Source organism: Naegleria gruberi (genome assembly GCF_000004985.1).
Source record: "Naegleria gruberi genomic scaffold NAEGRscaffold_22, whole genome shotgun sequence".
Classification (NCBI taxonomy): domain Eukaryota; phylum Heterolobosea; class Eutetramitea; order Acrasida; family Naegleriidae; genus Naegleria; species Naegleria gruberi.
This window is the reverse complement of record NW_003163305.1, coordinates 409,501-432,110: the sequence shown is the minus strand read 5'-3', so window position 1 is coordinate 432,110 and position 22,610 is coordinate 409,501. Positions and strand designations below refer to the sequence as shown.

At 34.0% G+C, this 22,610-nt stretch overlaps 11 protein-coding genes across 11 annotated transcripts; 7 read left to right on the top strand and 4 right to left on the bottom strand.

Annotated features, from left to right (window-relative positions):
• Window positions 1–148: 148 nt before the first annotated feature.
• Window positions 149–1,100, top strand: NAEGRDRAFT_36605 (uncharacterized protein; the record flags this gene model as incomplete). Its single annotated transcript, XM_002677600.1, has 4 exons — window positions 149–240; window positions 287–381; window positions 434–638; window positions 682–1,100. 4 exons carry the CDS (start codon window positions 149–151, stop codon window positions 1,049–1,051), a joined length of 762 nt encoding a protein of 253 aa, XP_002677646.1. The 3' UTR covers window positions 1,052–1,100.
• On the bottom strand, window positions 1,073–5,392 carry NAEGRDRAFT_57978 (uncharacterized protein; the record flags this gene model as incomplete). The annotated part of the gene is made up of 2 exons (XM_002677509.1): window positions 1,073–4,321; window positions 4,538–5,392. 2 exons carry the CDS (start codon window positions 5,390–5,392, stop codon window positions 1,091–1,093), a joined length of 4,086 nt encoding a protein of 1,361 aa, XP_002677555.1. The 3' UTR covers window positions 1,073–1,090.
• An 855-nt stretch (window positions 5,393–6,247) lies between these two features.
• NAEGRDRAFT_79669 (uncharacterized protein) lies at window positions 6,248–7,939 on the top strand. Its single transcript, XM_002677599.1, has one exon. The coding sequence runs from the start codon at window positions 6,258–6,260 to the stop codon at window positions 7,881–7,883; it is 1,626 nt and encodes a 541-aa protein (XP_002677645.1). The 5' UTR covers window positions 6,248–6,257; the 3' UTR covers window positions 7,884–7,939.
• A 1,830-nt stretch (window positions 7,940–9,769) lies between these two features.
• NAEGRDRAFT_1820 (uncharacterized protein) lies at window positions 9,770–10,585 on the top strand (the record flags this gene model as incomplete). Its single annotated transcript, XM_002677598.1, has 1 exon — window positions 9,770–10,585. A coding segment is annotated over one exon (816 nt), but the record flags the coding sequence as incomplete, so codon positions are not given.
• A 143-nt stretch (window positions 10,586–10,728) lies between these two features.
• NAEGRDRAFT_33383 (uncharacterized protein) lies at window positions 10,729–11,424 on the top strand (the record flags this gene model as incomplete). Its single annotated transcript, XM_002677597.1, has 1 exon — window positions 10,729–11,424. One exon carries the CDS (start codon window positions 10,729–10,731, stop codon window positions 11,422–11,424), a length of 696 nt encoding a protein of 231 aa, XP_002677643.1.
• A 78-nt stretch (window positions 11,425–11,502) lies between these two features.
• Window positions 11,503–12,474, bottom strand: NAEGRDRAFT_79668 (beta-lactamase superfamily III protein; the record flags this gene model as incomplete). The annotated part of the gene is made up of 1 exon (XM_002677508.1): window positions 11,503–12,474. One exon carries the CDS (start codon window positions 12,472–12,474, stop codon window positions 11,503–11,505), a length of 972 nt encoding a protein of 323 aa, XP_002677554.1.
• Window positions 12,475–12,986: 512 nt separating this feature from the next.
• On the bottom strand, window positions 12,987–14,084 carry NAEGRDRAFT_67308 (uncharacterized protein; the record flags this gene model as incomplete). Its single annotated transcript, XM_002677507.1, has 1 exon — window positions 12,987–14,084. The coding sequence occupies one exon, from the start codon at window positions 14,082–14,084 to the stop codon at window positions 12,987–12,989; it is 1,098 nt and encodes a 365-aa protein (XP_002677553.1).
• A 313-nt stretch (window positions 14,085–14,397) lies between these two features.
• Window positions 14,398–15,314, bottom strand: NAEGRDRAFT_33447 (uncharacterized protein; the record flags this gene model as incomplete). The annotated part of the gene is made up of 2 exons (XM_002677506.1): window positions 14,398–14,801; window positions 14,846–15,314. 2 exons carry the CDS (start codon window positions 15,312–15,314, stop codon window positions 14,398–14,400), a joined length of 873 nt encoding a protein of 290 aa, XP_002677552.1.
• An 851-nt stretch (window positions 15,315–16,165) lies between these two features.
• Window positions 16,166–17,216, top strand: NAEGRDRAFT_79667 (14-3-3 protein-like protein; the record flags this gene model as incomplete). Its single annotated transcript, XM_002677596.1, has 1 exon — window positions 16,166–17,216. One exon carries the CDS (start codon window positions 16,166–16,168, stop codon window positions 16,844–16,846), a length of 681 nt encoding a protein of 226 aa, XP_002677642.1. The 3' UTR covers window positions 16,847–17,216.
• Window positions 17,217–18,541: 1,325 nt separating this feature from the next.
• On the top strand, window positions 18,542–18,715 carry NAEGRDRAFT_5673 (uncharacterized protein; the record flags this gene model as incomplete). The annotated part of the gene is made up of 1 exon (XM_002677595.1): window positions 18,542–18,715. A coding segment is annotated over one exon (174 nt), but the record flags the coding sequence as incomplete, so codon positions are not given.
• A 710-nt stretch (window positions 18,716–19,425) lies between these two features.
• NAEGRDRAFT_79666 (serine/threonine phosphatase) lies at window positions 19,426–22,482 on the top strand (the record flags this gene model as incomplete). Its single annotated transcript, XM_002677594.1, has 4 exons — window positions 19,426–21,320; window positions 21,355–21,479; window positions 21,897–22,124; window positions 22,177–22,482. Exons 1-4 carry the CDS (start codon window positions 19,430–19,432, stop codon window positions 22,480–22,482), a joined length of 2,550 nt encoding a protein of 849 aa, XP_002677640.1. The 5' UTR covers window positions 19,426–19,429.
• Between the last annotated feature and the right edge of the window lie 128 nt (window positions 22,483–22,610).

Below are 22,610 nucleotides of genomic sequence, written 5' to 3'. Positions count from 1 at the left end.
TATGATTTTCTATAGGTTGCTTTCATTGTAATAAATAAAACAAAGAGTGAAGAACCAATTCAACCTACTTACAAATACTGAGAAAAGTAAGGCAACAATTTATGATTCTTTACAATGAATCTAAATTAAGAAGATTAAAAATAAAAAAATGTCTAAACCAGCAGTTAGAGCCTTTCAAAAATCAATTATTGATCGGAATGAGTGGGAAGATAAGTTGGCGCAAATTAAAATCAATAGAAGGTAATTTTAATGATTTATTTTAAGAGTGTGATCAATATAATTTCAGTGATTTGGATTCTCTTGTTTTGAATTATTTGGTTGTGGAGGGTTATAAAGAGGCTGCTCAAGTTTTTCAACAAGAATCAGGCTTGAAGAATGATGGTAGGTATAATTGACAATGAAAGCATAATAATGCAATACTTTGTTAACAAAGATACAAATGAAACTAATACAAATGGAATTGGAGAACGAGTAACAATTAGGAAGAAGGTTATTGAGGGAGATATTATCGGAGCAATTGGAGAAGTCAATATGCTGAACCCACAAATTCTCGATTCATCTCCAGAGTTATTCTTCAAACTGAAACAACAACAATTGATTGAATTAATAAGGAGTGGAAAAATAGATGATGCATTAAGGTAAGAATATCATTGTAATGGATTGTAACAATTTGTAAACAAGATTCGCCCAGGAAGAATTAGTACCTCTTGTAGAGGATAATTCAGAGTTTTTACAGGAGGTCGAAAAAGTAATGAGCTTATTGGCATTTGAGGATCAAAAGTCTTGCCCATATTCGAGCCTTTTAGGAAATGGTCAAAGGCAGAAAACAGCAAGTGAATTGAATTCAGCAATATTGAAAAGTCAACAGTTGGAAGCAACACCAAAACTTCAACTTCTTTTAAAGATTTTAATGTTTTCTCAAAAGAGACTCCAAGAAAAAGTTGATTTCCCTGCAATTCTTGATGTTATGAATTGCCACTTAGTGAGAGAGGAAAATGATCAAATGGATTTATCCAGAGATAGTGAACTTTCTGATGATGAAGCAGATTAATTATTTGTACACATTGTAAATATTGTAAATTAAAAAGGTTTATTTATTGACAACGGATGTTGTAGGTCTTGTTGAAGGGTAGTATTCTCGTGAAGGGGGTTTAACATGATATTGTGGAGGTAATTGTTGTTGAGTTGCTGGTTTAACCAATTGTTTTTCATTGTAATACTTTACATCTTGATCGTCAAGAGTTCTCGAATAAATTCTTTTCTTTTCTCGCTGGCAAATGGTTGGGTCATTTGTAAATAGTATGGATTGAGCAAAATCTTTCTTAAGGTCAATATTAAGATCGTTAATTGCAGGGGCCATTCTTAAAAATCCCTTATAAATAATTACATCGTCCGCATAAACAATTAACTCTTCTACACCTCTGCTGGGAGTTTTACTATAATTCCAAATCTTAATAAAAGACACAGCAATAGGTTCCTCAAATGTAATGTACAAATAATTATCTTGACCAGGTTCTATTAAAGTCAACCACATATGGCTATCATTCCAAGTGTTATTGACACCGTCAAGAAGTTTGTCAGGAGTTCTGACATCATCTTTCGAGACACTGTATGGGCTTGCTTGTATATTGGCAACTGTGAGAGGAATTCTCTCGTGTCTGGCATCAAATAGCTCGATTCCATTTAATCCAACATAGTAAGGATCGCCAAGAGAAGAAATCAAATGGAACTTGAAAGTATAGGCACATGGAAGCAATGCCGTTTGGTAGTCTTGACGAGGCGGTTGGAGATTTTGCATTGATTGTGCCTTGAGGATAGCTTGCTGAATACCTTCATTTAGTAAAGAGCTGTTTCTGAGGGAGCTACCTCTAGCCGAGTTTTCTTTTGATTTTGACGTCATATTTTCTAAAGAGTTTCTGTTAGAGGTTGTTCCAGTTTCTGAGAACAAAATAGTATGACCAAAATCAAAGTTAGTGTTACCAGGAGCTTTTTTAAGGATAAAACAGCTCTCTTCATTGTCTAGCAATGGTTTGTCATCTAATAAGATTGAAATTTTCTTAACTCCTCTAAAAGTATCTTCAAGGTTCTTATTATAATTGAAAAATCTGAGTCCAGAAATTTCAGTTTCCTTTCTTAAATCGATTTCTATATAAGGACGTTCTTTAAATAAAGTAACTGGTACCATCCACATGTGCCTGTCATCAGTGGTAACGTTGAGACCATCCACTAATTTATCCAAGGTTCTGTAGTCTCCAGAGTGGCCAGCGACTTCGTTCATATCTCTAGGCTTTGCGCTCAACTGCTCAGTTGTTACCTTAATAAGTTTTTCATCCTTCCCAAGAACCTCAATACCGGTTAGCCCTATGTAGAACAGATCACCCCATGAGCTTTCTAAAATAATTCTTATTTTTTGACCTCTTACAAGACCATTATTGTTATTGAAATGTTGCTCTTTAGGCGGAAGGGCGCTAGTGAGTGGTCTCTCGGATGGATCCATATTAGAAAAATGTTCAATAGGATTAAAGCTTGTATCCATTACATCCTTACTGGCTGTTTTTGGTCTTTCACAATTATTGATAACTTCAGGTTCTGTTGGAAGGTTGGCATAAACTTCTTGATCATATCTATCGATTCTTTCAAGAATCTCAGTTTCAGTGGTGAAGAGAATACTCTCTGAACCAGCTTCAACTGATGACAAATAGCCTGGGGAAGGTTTAATTTCGCCTTTGAAAATAGGCTTATCATCCAGGAAAATTTCTAAATATCTTGCACCTCTATAAGAGTGGATTCTTGATTTGTTGTAATTCCAAAATCTGATCATAGATATTGTAGTCCTTTCATTTAAGGTAACATATATAAAGTGGTCTCCTCCTGGAGTAAATGGTGTCAACCACTGGTGGAAATCATCACATGTCATGTTCACACCATCGAAAACCTTATCAATTGTTCTTGGATCGTTTGAAATATTTGGCAGGCTATTAATATCAGAAGGATTTGCCCTCACTTGCGCGAAAACATCATTTAGAACTAGCAAGTTACCATTCTTATCGAAAATTTCTATACCTGACAATCCAAGATAGTGGGGATCTCCCCAACTTTCCTTAATATTGATTACAAGTTTTGTACCAGATGGATAAATTGGAATGAAGAAGTCCATGTCTTCTTCTTCCTCTATAATGTCAACTTCAGGTTGTTGTTGTTTTTCTTTTGAAAGAGCTAAAGCAGGGAGCGATATTAAATCTTCATCCTTAGTAATAAGTTTTTGACTGCTTTTCCTTCTTTCAATCTTCCAAACTGGAGGTTTGATTTCTGTAGGTTCATTAGAAGAGCTTGATTCTTCATCTCTTGGCTTAAGACGACCCAAATGAGAATATTTGAATTTCATTAAGGAGTCAAAAGTTTCGTTTGTAATAGAAGATTTGTCAGTGTAACCAGATTGATTATATATTACTTGAGGTCTCTTTGGTCTGCTCTTGGATCTCGAAGGTTGCTTTCTTCCAGATTCAATAGTAACGATAGGTAATGAATCAACACTTTTTTCAGTTTGAAGAGTTGGCTTTTGTTCGATACTGCTTCTTGATCTAGATGTTTTTAAAACTTCTTTTGGAGATTCTTTTGGAGGCTCTTCTTTCTTTTCTAGATCAATATCAGCAACCTTTCTTGGTTTTTCCTGGGTTGGCTCTTTCTCCAGTTCTCTAAACCACACAGGTAACTTCTCTGGGTTCGTGTTCTTAAGGGCATCAGTAAGAACATTTCCTTTTGGTGTTTTCTGATTTTTTGTCAATGAAAGCCATATTGGATCCTTTTGTTCTTTAGGGCCATCTGGAACAAGATGTAATGGCTTTTGAGGCTCTTCAACCTTCTTTGGTGTTTCTTCTCTTAAAGAAATAGAGAGTGGTGGAACGGTTGGAGGGCTTGATCTCCTATCTTCTGTGAGCTTGAGTAAGTCATCATCATCCTCAATTTCTAAAGTGTAAGAAGTAACATCTTCCTCTTCCGAAGACTCCTCGCTTTCTTCGCTTTCTTCACTATCGTAAAGAGCCATTTTACTGGAGATAGCATTACCACTGTTGGAAGGTTCTGGTGAGAATTCTTTCTTTGGGATTGGTGACACTTGCACAATTTCAATTTTTTGTGGTTTAAATGAAGATCTTTTTGCTTGCATTTCTTCTGGACTCATAACTTGAATAGATGTTGAGTAATCAAAGGCATTATTTCCATTTCCTCTTTGTATAGTTCCTTTCCATACCTGGTCATCATTTCTAAGGATTTCAACTTCTCTCACTCCTTTAACACTTTCCTTTTTCGAGTCAGAAATCACCTAATAACAATTGTTACTTACATTAATACTCTTGTTAAAGTTCCAAACAATGATATTTGTTACTGGAAGAAAGCTTGGAATTGTTATAAATATTTCTAAATAACTTAAAGTAGGGAAAGAGGTTTGCCACATGTTTTGGTCGTTTGTGGTCTTTTTCTTTCCATTGAATAATCGCATAATGTTTCCTTTTCCACCAAGTCCACCCTTAAGATTCACTTGATCATCCACAATCTCGATTTTTGTTTCATCAAAAGAATAAAGTTCTATTTCAGTAAGACCAACGTTACTAGAATGTCCCCAAGTGCTTAAAATTCTTATGCAGTATGTATCATTTTGCTGTTTTGAAGGTGTTTGAACAGTTTTTTTAGGAGTTTCTTCGTCCTCTGAAACATCTAATTCGACAGTTTTATCTGTCTGTTCCAATTTTTCTAATACCTTTAGCAAATATTTCTGTTTGGATTGGTCCAGTCTTTTCAATTTTTCAATTAAGGTATCCATTGTCGATAAATGAGCTAAACTCTCTTCATTAGGACAATCTAAAGAACTTAGGCTCTTTCTGAGAGCTTCAATGTCGTCCTTGTTGAGTGTGACTCTCGTTTTCTTTCTGAAGAGTATTTCTGAGGCATCCTCTTGCTCATCATCGCCTTCAAACATACTAGGTTTTTCTGGTGTTATTCGTTCCATTTCTCCATTTTCCTTCTTCATAGCTATTGTTGATTGTTTCCAACCACGTTTCTCTTCACTTTTTATTTGGTTTCTGTCCGCGTAGCCGGTTGGTCTGCTTCTTCTGATTTTAATTTTTGTAGTGGGTTCGGTAAAGTCCTCATTTGATGTAGTAGTCTTCAAAGTTTTATCTTTTTTGTTATTATTAGCTCCACTCCAATTTAAATTAAATCCTCTTTCTTTTTCCTCAAGTTCCCTTTTTCTTGGATCATCCTCCATTCTCTTTTTCTCTCTATTCCTTTGTTGTAGCTTTGCCAAATACTCGCTGTATTCTTTGTTTGGCGGCTCCTTAGTAGCATTAAAGTTGATGTTTGTATTATTGGGAATTTTAAAACCACTTGCTGGCATGGAATTTATGCTAGTAATGTTTTTAGATATTGTTGGTTGTATTGTTCCCAACGACGGTATCGAAGGAATTACTATCGACTATTGTTTTTTAACTATCAACAATATAAGCACAAAACCTACTTCATTCAAAGATGGAATACTAAAACCGCCTCCACCTCCATTATTTCTCTTCATATCCCATTTGTTTTTCCTTGTTGTATCATCCAAATCATCGAATTGATCATTTTCTAATGGAGAAGAGCCACCAAAGGCATTGAGTCTTCGGGAAGGGCTATCACCATCACTCATTTTTTTAAGGTTTTATTTATTGTAGACTTTGGCGCTTTTTTGACAACAAAAGGAAATACAATCAACTTCATAAGTGTTGCATGTTCGTTTATGAGTAGAACGAAGGGTGAGAAACATTCATCCTGTTTTTACAAGTTGCTCTCTTCTCAATATGAGTGAATGTTATCTCTGTGGAGGGTCATTGTGAGCTGAAGAAGAACTAAACTACCACCAATTTGGATTTCTTATGTCTGTTGATGAATCCCGCCAAACAGTTATTCACGAGTAATTACAAGTACTTCCAATAAAAAATGAGTAGGGTACAAAGCGCCTCATCAAACAACAACCCGGGAGAGGAATACATTTCTATCGATCAACTAGATAGGTATCTCGAAATGTTTTATGAGCATGGTGATTTGACTCCTAAGGTCAAGGCATCTTATTATATAATGATGCTCTCGAAAAATCCAGTGAATTTACAGTACCTAGTGTCTCATGGTAAGTAAATAACATTAGGAATTAGTTGAGGTGGAACAACGAAATAGAACAATTATTAAACTTACTCGGAAGAACATTGAGGGAGGAAGGAAAAAAGAGTATGGACTTGATGATTAATATACTCTATGTGTTTTATAGTTTTTCCCATTTTTCTCAATTTCATGAAATAATCACCAAATTCAAGGTTGGAGTTGTAGTGATGGAAGCAATTGCCTATGAGGAAAAAAGAAGAGAAAAAATGTTAAAGAAGAAGGAAAATAAGAATGAAAATAAGAAAGTTGGAGGTATGATAACCAAACAAGAGAATCTTCTTTATGTTTGCTTTAGAATTTTATTGAATTTAGCAGAGAACATTGACATAGAATCCAAAATGAAGAAGAGAGGATTGATTCCAAACTTGGTCAATGCTCTAGATAGTGAAAACCCTGAACTGCTTTGTGTTCTAGTAACATTTTTGAGGAAACTTAGTATATTCCAAGAAAACAGAAGGGAAATGTTGGACGCTGGACTTATGTTTAAATTTGAAGATATTTTCCAATATGACAACATTATTTTGTTGAATGAAAGTATGAGATTGATTGTCAATGTTACCTTCGATCCTCAATTAAGAAAGGATGTCATTCCTTTGGTTCCTAAATTCATAGAGTTACTTCGGTTCCCAGACCACTTTGAATACTGTGTAAAGCTGTTGTATCAATTGAGTCAAGATGAAGAATTTTCAAAATTGAGAATTTCCTCTGATACTCTCCCATTTATTCTTTTGGAATTTGTTGCAGAATATCCTGGTACAAGAGTCAGCAAGGAATTAATTGCCTTAGCCATCAATGTTACACTTCAAGAACAATTGGCTGTTAAAATGTGTTTGCACAATAATGGTCTTACAAGATTATTGGAGAGATTGGTGAGGACAAGAGATCCTTTCTTAGCCAAGATGATTAGAAATATTTCTCAGCATACTCAACTGGCTATTCAATTCAAGCCATTTGTAAATGACATCCTAGGTATTTGTTCTAAGGCGGAAAATGATGAATTGGTTGTAGAATTACTGGGTATGTTGGGAAATATGAGTAACTCGAATGTTATTTCATTTTCTCAGCTATTCAAACAATTTGATTTGGTTGCTTTCTTATTCAATTTCTTGAAAAAGGGGGTAAAAACAAGAAGCAGCCTTGTTAACTCGTTAACCAATGTGGAAGGCGACAAAGATGATGATATTCTGTTAGAATCAATTATTCTTCTTGGTAATGCAATTTCTGATGATGAATCAGCAGCTTTAGTAGCCAATTCTCCAATGATAATTACCTTATGTAATATATTTATTGAAAAACAAGAAGATGATGAAATAGTTTTACAAACCATGTACACATTCTACAAGATGCTTTTATTTGGACCAACAAGGGAAGGTTTAATGAGTCAGCACCATATTATCAAGGTTATTATAGAGTTATATCAAGACGAGAATGAACAAATTGCCTCAACATCTGATATGATGCTTGATATAATTTGTGAATGTGATGGTCAGTGGACAGATATCATTAAGAGGAAAAAATATTTCCTCTATAATGAAAAGTGGTTGACTGAAATTGCTAATCTACCAATTCCGAGAGATATTTCCCAAGTTGATGAAGGAGTGCCCGTTCAAGAAGAGAGTTCACAATATGATATGGCAAATGTTATCGACATGTCAGAGGTTAGTGAGGATATGGAAATAGGAACGTTTGCTTAAAGTATCATTGCATCATTTTGTAAATTTTGAATAGATAAGTAAAAAAGCACTTTTCCAAAAGTATCACAATAGCTTTCCCCTTCTCCTTTTCCAATTATTTTAAAAAGTGGATCCTCTTCAATAGAAATAATTTCAAAATTATCCGATTGAATATCATCATCTACCATAACATTTTGTTTTAGCCTTAATTTAACTTTTACAACAGATTTAGTTTCAATATGAGGTAAAACTCCAACCTTAACTTCTAATTGGCCAATTTTAATACTTGCCAGTGAATCATGCTTTTCATACATCATTTTGAATGTGAATATTCCTGATTGCATTAACTCTTTCAAATACGTGCAATTATTAAAAGTTCTAAATACTAATAAGAAAGGAGAGGTCTCATGAACGTAATCCCCTTCCTTATGATAAAGATATAGACCATCTGTTTCATAATTTGGATGGTATTTGTCAACATTGGCAAAAAATTCGTTGAGGGAAATCCTTTCACAAAGCTCCATATCTATCTGATCTTTAGTGTACATATTGTCGTTGAGATCCTCCCTCCATTTTTGGGTGAGCCAATAAAATCTAAACTCGGCTGGGTTAGAGCTAAAATAATGCCCATTCCAAGCAATTAGATCAAGTATATAAAGCTTCTTCTCTTCATTAGTTTCGTATAAAATAGCATCTAATATTGTAAAAGACTGACGTTTTCCTCCAATACTTTGTAAAACTGAAAGATATTTTTTGATAAATAAATTATTCTCTTTAGCTTTCATTTCCACAACAAATGTATACATATTGTTAGATATTACCAATACTCTCCTCCCTTGTGGCCTATACAACAAATACCAGTCATTTTCATTCCAGTTATTCTTATCAAATACTAATCGTAGCATTTGGTCATCAGTTTCACAAGTAAATTCATCATTCGGAAGTAAATACTCCTCTTGCATCAAAGGCAAAAGTCTATGCTTTTTAACAAACTTTGTGATAGTTTTTTCCAAAGGCTTTTTCTTTTTACTTCCCGACATTTCCAATTCCTCATCCCCACTTTCTCTAATTTCCTCCAAAATTTGTTCCTTCAACAATAATCGTTTTTTCAATATTTGCAATCTTCTTTCTTCTATTCTCTCGTTCCAAACAATGCTAGCCTCCTCCTTCAAACACTTCCGTTTAATCATTTTTTAAAAATTAAAATTCTTTCTCTTGATCAGATGGTTGATCCATATTGCTAAGAGTATCGTCCTTCAACAGTCGGTTGCAAAGATTGTATCATCAGCTTAAGCTCGACCCCATTACAGTGCAAGCTCCTTTATCATTTTTATTTTTAAAATATTGGAGATTATGGGTTTGAAAAGTAACAAAAAATGTCTCATCATTGTTGTGATTCTCACCATCATGCAGAAGGTTCGGAAAGTGAAGAACACAATCAACATTCGAGATGGATACCCGGCTCTATTATCATGTCGAATGAGGAATTAATGCAAGAGGATTTGGAAAGTGAAGATTTTGTTTTTTCCAAAGTTTTGATAGCCTTCTCAAGATATGAAAAGTATTATTTCAAGTATTTTGATAGGAAAATTCAATTTTTCAGACAAGTTTGGAATCAAAATTTGGGAAATAGTAAAGCCTATACTGACGTAAAAACAGTATTACCGGACCATTTTGAAAAATTCAGACAAATGAAGGAAGCCATCCAGAAAAATTATGACAATTTGATATTGAAAATATTGGACTCTCATTCTCTTGGATTTTCGGAACAACAAATTAATGATAAACCTCTGGAGAGTAATGATGCATCAAGTATTGCTCTTGATATGAGGCCAAGAGTAATGGAGGTTGACATTCCAGCATATCAATTTAGAAATGATGATATTGAAAGTATTTTATCATCTGAGGATTATGATAAGGTATCTTCAACTGTCAAACAGTTTGCTAGAGACTGGAGTGCAGAAGGTGCATTCGAAAGAAATGAAAGTTACCAACTCATAATCGATGAATTGCAAAGAGTACTTCCTCTTTTTGGAGAAACTAACAAGTATCGAGTGCTCACTCCTGGAGCTGGTCTCGGCCGTTTGACATGGGAAATTGCTAGATTGGGATATGCCAGTCAAGGTAATGAATTCTCATTTCAAATGTTGCTAGCTAGTAATTTTATTTTGAATCATCCTTACAAAATATTTGAAGAAAACAATCAGAGAAGAATAGAACAATTTCAAATTTATCCATTCGTTACACATCTTACTGATCTCTATTCTAGGACGGATCAGCTCTATTCTTTCAATATACCAGATGTACATCCTGGATTAGAATTAAAAGAGGGTGTAGATTTTTCAATGGTTGCTGGTGATTTTGTGGACGTATACAAGAATGAATCGCAGAAGGAATCTTGGGACTGTATTGCAACTTGCTTCTTTATTGACACTGCTAAAAATATTTTTGATTACCTTAACACTATATTTCATTCATTGAAAGAGGGAGGATATTGGATTAATTTGGGACCATTATTGTGGCATTATCATGAAATGGGAGATAATGGATTTTCTATTGAATTAACTTATGAGGAAATTAAATCAGTAATGGAGGGAATGGGATTTGAAATTGTAAATGAAAAGGTCAATATTAAGAACACCTACATTTCATCATTTGGAAACACAAGAAAAATCATGAGACAAACAGTTTATGATTGTGTCTTCTTTTGTGCTAGAAAGAAAGTAATTTCGGAAAAGAAAATATTGTAAGAAGGTAGGTACTCAACTTGTCAAAATGTTTGAAAATCAAAACCTTCTAGTAAGGAAATTACGTATTGGCGCCTTCTAGTACTTTGGTTTTTTATTTAAAAATTAATAATAAAAAAATGAGTCAAGACGATCAAACGGATGTTATTGATATTAAATCAGAGGGTAAAGGAGAAGAAAAGAGAACCCGAATTAATATTATTAAAGGTGATCCTTCTCGTAGAAAGTCAAACTCTCTTGCCGATCAATTAAAGAAAATATTGAATTTTTACAAAATGTTAATGGAAAAGTACCCACCAGTCGCAGTTAAATCAATTACAGCTGCTCTTATTACTTTTATTGCTAATATTGTAAGCCAAAAGTTTATCAAGAAAAAGACAGAAATTGATTGGAATTCAGTTATTAATTTTACAATTACAGGAGGATGCAGCTCTGCTTGTTCTCACTTTTGGTATGGTTTTTTGGATAATATTATGGATTATTTGAAGGAAATCAAATCGTTGAGACCAATCGTTTGCAACCCAACCATTGAAAAGTTTGCATTGGTTCCTACCTTAATTGATCAAGCTGTTTATGCTCCATTCATCAATGCTTTTTATATTGTTGTTTTGGCCTTTGTTGAATCAAGAGCTTTTGTGGTAGATAAGGCTTTGGCCAACTTGAAACGTGATTTCTATACCACTTTGAAATCAGGTTATATGCTTTGGCCACTTGCTACTATTGTTGTTTTGAGTTCTAGCCCTCCAGACCTTGTTGTACTCTTCTTCAACATTATTGGTTTCTTCTGGAGTTTGTATTTGGCCAAAACTCTCTAAGCATTAAGTTCAACTAAGTGTAAATATTGTAAATAAAGAAATGAAACTTGTGAATAAATTAATTTTATTTTAGATTCTTTAAATGGTAAAGACAGCAAAATCAGAAGCCAACTCTACATTGGCAAATACTTGTTGAGCTTGCTTTCTCAAGAGAGAGACTGATACTTCGTTTTCGTGTAATTCACTTTCTGGTTTGTTTTCGTCAACGTAACGAGCAGAGAAATGGGTAAGAATTAAACGAGCTGCATTGATTGAGATCGCAAAATTAGCAGCCATTGACGGTACAGAATGTCCACGATCAATTGCAAGTTCTTTCATGTTATCCTCCAAGGTACTTTCGTGAACCAAAAGAGTGCAATCCCTAGCAATTGTGGCAATTCCTTCAGGATTATGAGTATCTCCAAGCATTACTAACTTTTTACCCTTAATAGTTGGTCCAACAACGTCTTCTGGTTTGATAACAGTTCCATTATCCAAAGTAATTGTTTGGCCATTCTTAATTTTTCCAAGCATTGGTCCTTTAGGAACTCCAAGTTGTTTACACTTTTCCATGTCCAATTTACCAGGTTTGTCATTTTCAGTAAACACATACCCAACACAGAAAACTCGATGCAAAATTGGTGCAGCTTGAACAGTCAATCCAGCATCAGTTTGAGTCAAATCAAAAACTGGGTAAGAATTTGTTTCCTTATTCAAATAAATAAAAGATCCTGCACTCTTTGGTGGTTCTGAACAATTTTCACTATCATATTCACAAGCAAGTGGAGCAATGCATTGTTCATCATACTTTTTAACTTGTTCTTCTGTCATTTCTGGTGGAACAATTTCATGAATATCCAATCTGAAATTCAAATGGGCATCACTCAATGAAAGTGTTTGACGAAGGAAATTCTTCAATCCAACAGGTCCAACAATCGGAAGAATAGTTCTAGTTACAGGATTATTTCCGGATAATGTACACAAAAGTCCAGGCAATCCATAACAGTGATCACCATGCAAATGGGTAATGAATATTCTTGTAATTTTACCAGATTTCAAAATACTTTTCATATATTGGTATAGCAATCAATTAGCATCATGATCAATAAATTATAAACATACTTGTAATTGCTGTTGTGTTCCTTCTCCGGAATCAATCAAATAAACTTCTCCGTTATCCAATTGCAAACCACAACTGCTGACATTTCTCAAAGGTGTTGGCACACCAGAACTTGTACCCAAAAATATCAATTGTTTCATTTTTTTTAATTTTGAAAGAATATTCGGAAGTTCATCACTCTCTGCTGTTGTTGTATTTATAATAAAATTATTATCATTAATATTATGCTGCTTCGTGTGAAGATCACTGGCTAGTAAGCATGAACTTGAAGGAACCTCTTCGGAAATGAATTGGTTCAAGTTGGGATTTGATATTTGCAAGTTCATTTTAAAATTCGTAATTGAGTAGTGAAGTGCTGGTAGGGATTTGAAGATAAAGCTTCGTTTCAAATTTAGAATTGATGCTGCAGGGCGTTTTAACATTTTTTTGTAAAGTTGGTAAATCAATTTGGAGTGTTAATAATTTATTTTGATTTTTTGGAGGATGCATATTTGGAGGATGCACTGCGTTTTCTCTTACGTTTAGCTTCTACTATTCCATCATTTAGGAATTTAACAATTCGTCTTGTTCGCTCAGTACTGTTACCTGCAAGTTTGATTTTCAATAGTTTACAAATATCATAAATCTCTTTGGCTGAATAGTTGGTGTAAATTTCAGTTGCTGTTACACCCTTTTCAATTTTAACCCTTCCTTTACTTGATGGAAAGGTTGGTTCGTTTGAGGTTTCTTCTGAATCCTCGTCTGAACTCTTTTCATTAGGTGAGGCAAAAGGTTTACTATCGTTTCTGTTGGAGGTTTTAGTTGGGATAGTTGACACAGATGGCTCACTAATATTATTGACTTTCTTTTCTTTTTCATGCTTCTCCGCTGATTTTTCTTGTTTCTTATCATTTTTCTCTTTCTTTGTATTTTTTTCTTCCTTGACACCCTTCTCTGTATTTTTGTCTTGCTTTGTGTGATTTTTTGCAAGTAATTGAAGGACATCCTTTTCAGATGATGTTACCAATTCTTCTGATTGACCATTGGTAAATGAGAGGGCTTGAATTTTCTTCAATGATCTATTATTAAGCTTTTTCAGTATTTGCTCAGAGTTTTGAATATAATCAATAAATTCCTTTCTTATATGAGGAAAACTGAATGAAAGAAAGAATAAAGCATACGCTTGCTCATCAAAATAATCTGAAACACAATACGAATCCTCAAAAAATGGATATTGATCAAATAATGATTTAAAATTTTCTCTAACAGATGTGAGAGCTGCATTAAGAATTTTTAACTCTTGTTTGCGAATAATTTCGCAAAATCCGATAATCAATATCTCCTCTTTAAGTGCTAGCTCTAAACTTTCTTTATCATTTACATCCTCAGTAAATCCAAAAGCTTCACACAATTTGTGAATTATTTCTATTGGTAAATTTTGAAGAAATCTATCAAAACCTAACAGACACCAAATATCTGAAACTATTTCTTTCTTAAATATCAAATATCTTGATTCCAATTGTGCTTTGGAATGTCGTGATTCTAGATATGGTCTATAAATATGGATTAGTGTGTTTAGCATTTCGTTATCAAGAGAGTGGGAAAAAATACGAAATCCTAAAATCACATTAAAATTATTAGTTTTTTGTAAACCTACCAGCTCTAACGGAGTGTTTAATAATTCTGTTAACCACAACATATTTTTCAGATTCGTATTGATCAAAATTGGAATCTGTTCCTTTTGTTATATCCACAATAGTATTCAAAATTGCATCCGGAAAAGAATCAAGAAGGCACTCAAAATATGCCAGAGAAGGCGTTGATGGCAACGTAAACTGTTTGCTAGTGGTCATTTTTTTTAAATTATTAATAATTTAATTAAAAAGAAAAACAATTTATTGGGCGGGGCAATTATTAACAATCCACGGATGTTCAAATAATTCTGTCAATGACATTCTTTGCAAAGTATCCTTGACAAGTAATCTACTGATTAAATCTTGAGCATCAATAGAAACGAAAGGTGGGAATCGTAAATCAACATCCTTAATTTTCTTAAATGTTTCTTCTTGTGTTGGAGCCATGAATGGTGGTTCACCAACTAAGAATTCATAACACAATACTCCCAAACACCACAAGTCAACTGTTGAATCATGTTCTCTTCCTTCAACCATTTCAGGAGGTAAATAATCCAAAGTTCCACAAAGTGTTGTTCTTCTTGTGGTTGGTGCATGAACACTCCAACCAAAATCAGCAATTTTTACATCATGATTTGAGTCCATCAATAAATTCTCAGGTTTGACTAGTATTTGTTAATTGTTTTGCTTGGAAATATTGAAAACTTACTATCACGGTGAATGACATTTCTGTCATGACAATATTTGAGAGCTTTGGCAAGTCCTGTAATGTATCTAGCTGCTTCTGGTTCAGAAAAACGTTTACATTCTTGTAATTGTTTGTATAATTCACCTCCAGCTGCGTATTCCAAAATCAAATATACCTTTTGCCTATCATAGAAATAGCCATATAATCTCAAAATGTTCTTGTGTCTGAGATGGGATTGAATTTCAATTTCTCTTCTGATTTGATGTTCTACACCTTCTCTCTTTAATTGTTCTTTATCTAGAACCTTTAATGCTACAATATATTTTGTTCTCTTTTCTCTTGCAAGGTATACTTGTCCAAATTTACCCTTTCCAAGATAGTTTCCAATTTCAAAATCTTGGAGTTTCCATGTAGATTTCTTAGCCCCAGTTGATGATTCCTGTGTTGTAGTAGATTGAGTTTGTTCAGTGGTTGACTCTGTAGTCTTCATTTCAGCATCTGGAACTTCCTTAGTAACAGTATGTGAATCAACAGCTACGTCATCAACCATTTCATTTGTTTCTTCAACAATTCTTGGTTGTGATGGTGGATGAGGAGTAAACTTTTCTGGTGGAGTAATGGTAATGTTGGCATGCATATTTTGCAGATTGGAGAGTTGATTAGATTTTTGATTACTCAAAGTGCCCAGAGCTTTTCTTTGGGTACTTTTAGCAGAGCTTGGAGTGCTGAAAATCTTCTTATTGTGCACAACTTTAGGAATACCACTTGGTTTTTGTGTATTTGATGATGTTGATAATGATGGTGATGGGGAAATACCATAAGCCACATGGAAAGGAAAAACTTTTTGACCAGATTTTAGTTTGGCTTGTTGAGAGGTTGGTGATGTATTGCTGTTGGTTGGTGATGATGTTTTAGATGATCGCGTCTTGGAAGGCATGGTTGGAAAGTGAAAATGTTCATTCTCCTTGTTCATCGTGTTGGTAGAGGATGGAGAAGAGGATTGGTGTGGTTGCATTTCTTTGATGTGTTTTGATAAAATATTTTTTCAATAACAAAACAACGATTTTAAAAGGCGGGAATGTAAAAGTGGCGCCAACAATATAACGGTCAGCTTTTTAAATTCTATGGCAGAAAAGCATATCCTGCTTTCTTACTCACGCAAAGGAATGAACAGCAAGTCAAATGTTGGATACTTTACAAAAAAATGGCACAAAAACAAACACTTGACACTAACTATCGTTCCGATCAATTATTCGTTATTAAATTTCTAGAACAAACGGAACTTTATGAGGGTGAGTACAAGTTTACCAAAGATCTATTAGTAATATATTATTTGCAGAAATGATGGTGGAAATAAAGAGTTTGATTTTACAAATTCTCAACTCTAGTCAACCACGACCGACTGATGAAGAGAGGAACCTGTTGTTGGTAGCCTATAAGAATGTAATTGCTTGTTATACAACTCCTCATCATGTTGTATTGTCAATAAGAGATAGACTAGAAACAAAGAATGAATTTCATAATGTCAAGTTGACTGAACGATTTATGAAAAATTTACAAGAAAAATGTATTGAAATTACAGTTGAAATTATTGAAATAATAGATAAAATTCTACAATTGGAAGATCAATCAGTAGAAGATTGTGTTTATTATTGGAAACAAAAAGGAGACTTGTACAGAAATATTGCACGAGTTGATTATCAAAATTCTGGACTGGATTGGAAGGGAAAATCATTGGAATGTTATGAAATATCAAATGAATTTTCCACTAAATTGAGTATTCTGAATCCCCTTAGATTAGGAATGATTTTGTCTCAGGCAGTGTTTAAATATGAGGTTGTAGGGGAGTGTGAAAAAGCTGTGGAAATTGCACAAACAGCATTTTCAAAAGCTATGAAAGAACTTGAGATTTTGATCGAATCTGGTGAGGACATTTCAAGTGAGATAACGTTAATATTGCAATTATTGAGGGATAATTTGAGTAATTGGACTGCTGATGTTAAAGGCCCAGATGAGGATTAGTTTCTCACTATTCAAATTGTTCACAAATAATACAACGTGAACTCTAGAATGACCCCAATATTTACGAAACTTTGCAGTCCTTTCACTATTACAGTACCACTGAGTTCAATTTGATCATAATTTATTGGTTAATTAGCAAACAATCCTGTCTAAATCATTTCAGATTCTCCATCTCATCATTGAAGACTGAATTGGTGATTGGTAATTTGACATTCAAACAGCTCAAGACAATGAACCAGAATTAATCACCATCCATTATCAAATGTCCAAAACCTCAACCAAATATTCGAAAGGAGAGATTCAAAGATTTCATTCTTAAACCACAGAATTTGTAACTTGGAAACAAACAGTAAATTTTCATTGAAAATTCTTTTTCAGGGCATTGAGGAAACGATATAAAACACTAAGAGAAATAGTGATCTTATAGAGAGAAAAAGCATAGGTTTATTTAAACTGTTAAGCAATGGAGTGTTTCTCAAAAACTGGCAAAACCTATCAAGATGCTCAATATTACATCTCCTATATTGAGGGGTATTATTATGAGAAGGGAAGAAATGGATATGAGAAGAATGTATTCAGAGCTATCACTACAAGCAATCATGCACTGGAAACTTTTTAATACCTTTTGCATATTACAAGACCGGCAAGTTAGCATGGAAAGAAAAATACGACGATTTGGCCTTTACTATTTTGAAACCTCTCGTTGCACAATGTCAATTCAATCCTAATTCTCCTGTTTTCATTTATATACTGGCTTGTCTTTATCAAGGTGGCTACTTTTTAGATATAAATCAAATGGAGGCCATTAAAGTATTCGAAAAAGCTGCCAATATGGGATATCAAAAAGCTGCCAAGACCTACAAACGAGTTCTCGAAAACCTCAACAATTCCACCTCAAACTTTTTGTAAACTTATGGAGCTGATTTTCTTAGGATATTGAGTAAGGTTTCCAACATCTTTAATTCCAAAACAATTCCAATAACAATCTCTCTCTGAAAGCATTGTAGAACAATCCATAATACAATTATCTCCTTGCTTTTCCTTCTAAAAGGTTTCGTTTCTCAATATTCTTGAATAATCTCAGAAGAAACCAAATTCAACTTTACAGTCCTTTACTGTTAGTGAGCGTAAAAGACCATTGACTTCAATTTAATAAAAGTTTCGGAATCTGAGGTTCGGAAGTTGATTTTCCTTCACATTCCGAGAGCTGAGGAAAATCCTTTGCGCATAAAAATAGTTTGTCGCATTTTTCAAAACGTTAAAAATGACCATTCGAAACACAAACAAGAAAAACCAACTTGAAAAAAAAGTCTTAATATCTTAATATTGACAACAAGCGGTGTTGTGAATAAGCGATCAAATATATTACAAAAGAAAATGTTTAACATTCTATTCAATTTACCAATTTTTATCCAAGATGGTAATCACCATCGTCAGCAACCAGAAACAAACCAACAATTTTGTTTCTATGGTGTGCCATTAACAATGTTCTTCTCACCAAATGATATGCAATATTCGAATAATGTTCCGTTCTCCAATCTGTTCGATAATGTAAACATGTCAGATTTTGCCAATCAATCCTTCCAACAATATCAACAGGATCAAATCAATAAGAAGGCACCAACGAAAAAGAATGCTTTAGAATCATTACCTACTTACAAATTGTCACCTCTCCGAAAACAAATTATGACACAATGTGGTGAACACTGTGACCAATCATGTGCTGTTTGCATTTGTGATTTTGAAGAATGTGATGAACTGATAAGACTTCCTTGTGGTCACGTTTTCCATAAAGATTGTGTGAGTACATGGTTGAATGAACATAATACCTGTCCAACTTGTAGATATGAATTACCAACAGAAGATATTGAAAAGGAAAGTATTCGTCTTAAGAAAATGAAAGAAAGATTTGGTGGAGATGATGGAGTGAAGGTGTTCGATATTGCAACCAAAATTGAAAATGTTTTGTCACGAGTCGATCAATTTGTTTCTGATAGAGAAAATAACAAATCATCAACAGTAGTAGTTGATTCTAATCAAATACTGAAACAACTTACAAGATTTGATGGTGAATTAATGAATTTAACAATTGAACTGGACTCGATTGAATTCAAAGAAAGTAATTGGATTAGAAACCAAAGAAAGATGCAAATTGTGAAAATTCAAGCCATTCTTTCAGTTTTAGATCAAATAAGAGCACAAATTGTTTTTTAATAAATTCCATTTTGTAAATACTATTACCATTTTCATTTATGTATTTAACATTAAATACAATAATGAGCCTACCACTGCATGATTTTTCACGATTCAATACATCAACTACAGTCTTTAAGCGTAAATATTGATTTGTGTAATTTTATTGGCGCCTTTTCAAACTCTCATACCTTCCTTTTGTAGCTGATAGGTGTGCCATATTGAACAATTCATCATCATTATAAAGGAACCACTCATTACCAGATTACCACCATCCACACCATCACAACAACACCGTGTACCAATTTATTGGTTTACAAAGCACTCCATTATTCTTTGAACGAAGCAATAAAAACCAAGAGGTAATTATTGAAAATTGACTCCAATAAAATGTCCACAAACAATCCATACAATTCTTTGAATGTTGTCAGAGGCTCCACAACAACAGCATCTGCTTCATCACAACCAGCACGGAAGCAGCATCACGGTTTGTTGGTGGGAAGAAGAATCATTGACCAACAAGAAGAGTACACTGATACAATTAAAGATGATGATCATTCAACAGCATTAACACTCACGGATTGCCGTAAGGATCATGAAAGAGGACCCGAAGTGATTATTCCTTTCCCCAATCGTTCTCATCAACAGGTAAAGAAGAGAATAAGAGCATCAGCTGGTTTTCAAGTTAATCTATTATGTTCAGAGGTTTATGATGATGAACAACACAATTCTGAATTATTAACTCATCATGAGGATGATTTGGACCATAGTCAGAAGGAATATGATTTGATAACTCCTCTCGATAGCAAGCTTCCTGATAGTTGCTTCCCAATGACAAAGAAGAGAATTAAACACCATGCAGACAATCAAACATGCTCACATCAAAATATCCATACAAAATATTTAGAGATTAATTCAACATCTACTTCGTGTGCTCCATCAATTATCGAATCACCAGAAAGCCCACAAGCTTGTGTTCCATCCTGTCATTTACCAAGTGATATTATTGAAATTATATTCAATTTCATGGAAGATTCTTCGAGAAAGATTGCAGAGTGGGTGAGCATTGATTTTCACAGAGCTTGTTTGCAAGTGGAGAAGAGAGACTTGTTCAGACTATGGAATTTGGAAAACTCTTGCCTTCTCAAACCATTGAACGAAGACACTGTCAGTCCAATACTCATTACACAACTCGAAAGAAAATTTCAAGTTATTCTTCCATATCATTTAAAGACCTTTCTCATAGAATTGAGTGATGGAAGAGCAAGTTGGCATAACAAATTCCTTCACGTTTCAAACATGTTGCTACCTATTAGTGAATGGAGAGATGAAGGTGAACAAGTCAAGATTGGTGAAACTTCAGATGGCTCAACACTCATACACTTGTGTAAACAGAATGGCTCTCTCTGGTTTAAACATACAAAACATAGTGAGATTGTAAATTTTAAGAATTGGATTCAGATGAAGAAGAAACACTTTTATCATGTTCACTACAACATTGGTTCCATTTTACAGAGAGAAAGTCTTCCATATTCATTCCATACATACAGAGAGATTCCAAGTAGTTGTAACTTTAAAACAATAGTCAAAGCTATGGTAACTCAGAACGGTAGCTTGTTTAGATATGCCAATGATACATTGAAGGATGATGAAGAGGTTGCCCTTTGTGCTATTCAAAATAATTCTTCAGCATTTCATGAATGCTCTGCTGCACTCAAAGACAATGTAAATATTGCTAAGGCTGCTGTAAAACAAAATGGTTTCCTATTGCAACATATTTCTCAAAGACTGAGAGATGAGTTTGATATTGTGGAATTGGCCATTCGTAACAGACCAATGGCTCTTCAATATGCAAGTACTACTTTGAAGAAGAACCCAATATTGGCATATCTTGCAGCAACAACTTGTGGTGATGTGTTTGAGAATGCTCTTCAATTTGCAGGAGTAGAACTAAGAGCAAACAAAGAATTCATGGCAAAAGTATTGAATGTTAAAGGCATTTGTCTAAAATATGCATCTGATGCTTTGAAGGACGATGTCGACACGGTATTTTTAGCTGTAAATCAAAAGGGAACAGCTATCCAATATGCCACACCAACCCTTAAAAGAGATCTCACTGTCATTTCAGCAGCTGTCTTTCAAGATGCCAGATCATTGAAGTATACTCCCGAGTCAATTAAATCCCAAAAACAATTCATATTAGATATGATCGAGCTTAATCCAAAAGCTCTCGAGTTTGTACCAGATCATTTCAGACATGATAGAGAAGTTGTTTTAAATGGTAAGTTATTTTTTCAATTCAAACCAATTAATAGAGATAGCTGTTCAAAGGGATGGCATGACACTCTATTTTGCTTCTAAAACTTTGAGAGGTGACTTGCCAATTGTTTTGGCAGCCATTTCACAAACCGATAAGGCATTACAATATGCCACATATGAAGTTCAACATGAAATCAATCAACAATAGTCAATAATTTTGTACTCTACTTTGGACTGATTTTGGTAGCTTGAAGTAGCTCCCATCATACAGGCCCTCATCATTAAACTATCATGTTTTCTTCACAATGTCCAAGATTTCATTGTTCTCTTACTTTTGACTGTTCTTTGGTGGAATGTCCTCTTTAACAGAGAACATTGAACAATTTAAAAACAAAAAAATGTGCACAATGATTATTGTGGTGGGTTATTTGGCGTAATTGATGGGCATGGAGGAATTGAAGTTGCTGAATATGTTTCTCGTAATTTGGAATCAATTTTAAAAGAAAAATTAAAAGAATCGGATACAATTGAACAAGCTCTTATCCGAGCATTTGAACAAGTTGACTTGAATTTAAAACTCTTTATTGAAAAGCAAAAGTTTTCAAAGATCAAACCAAGTTGTGGAGCTGCTGCAAATGTTTGTTTTCTTACCAGTGAGTCAGTTTATTGTGCAAATTTGGGAGATTGCAGAGCTTTGGTATTTGTTGGTGAAAGTAATAATCAATGTGAATGCACAGTCATGTCAAGAGATCACAAAGCTCATTATGAAAAGGAAAGAATGCAACAAATTGGAGTTAAGGTTGTGAATACACTCCCTTCTAGAACTGTAAGTTCTATTCTCGATTACTCTTAATCAAATTCTTAATCATCAACAATAGTTTGGAGATTTTCAATACAAACAACCAGCTGTAAAGACAACTTTGAACAAACCAAATTTAGAGGTTGATGTAATTATATCCACTCCTGAAATTAGATTCATTGATATTTCTGGAAAGCATGGAAGTGTTTTAATAGCATGTGATGGTTTATTCGACAAGTTGACCAATGAAAATGTTGAAAACTTGTTCAAAGAACTAAAATTTGAAAAGGCAAGAACTTCCCAAGAAATTGCTTTCGATTTTTGTCAAACTGCCTTAGAAAAGAAAACGAAAGACAATGTTTCTGTAGTAATTGTGCATTTTTAAACGAAACCTTTTTTGGAGAATGTAGTATAAAAGTAATAATCGATAATCAACAAACTTTCCAAATAGAGATTTGTTCATTGTCCTTCAATGTTTACTCACCATAACCTTTCCAACACTATAAAAGTCCA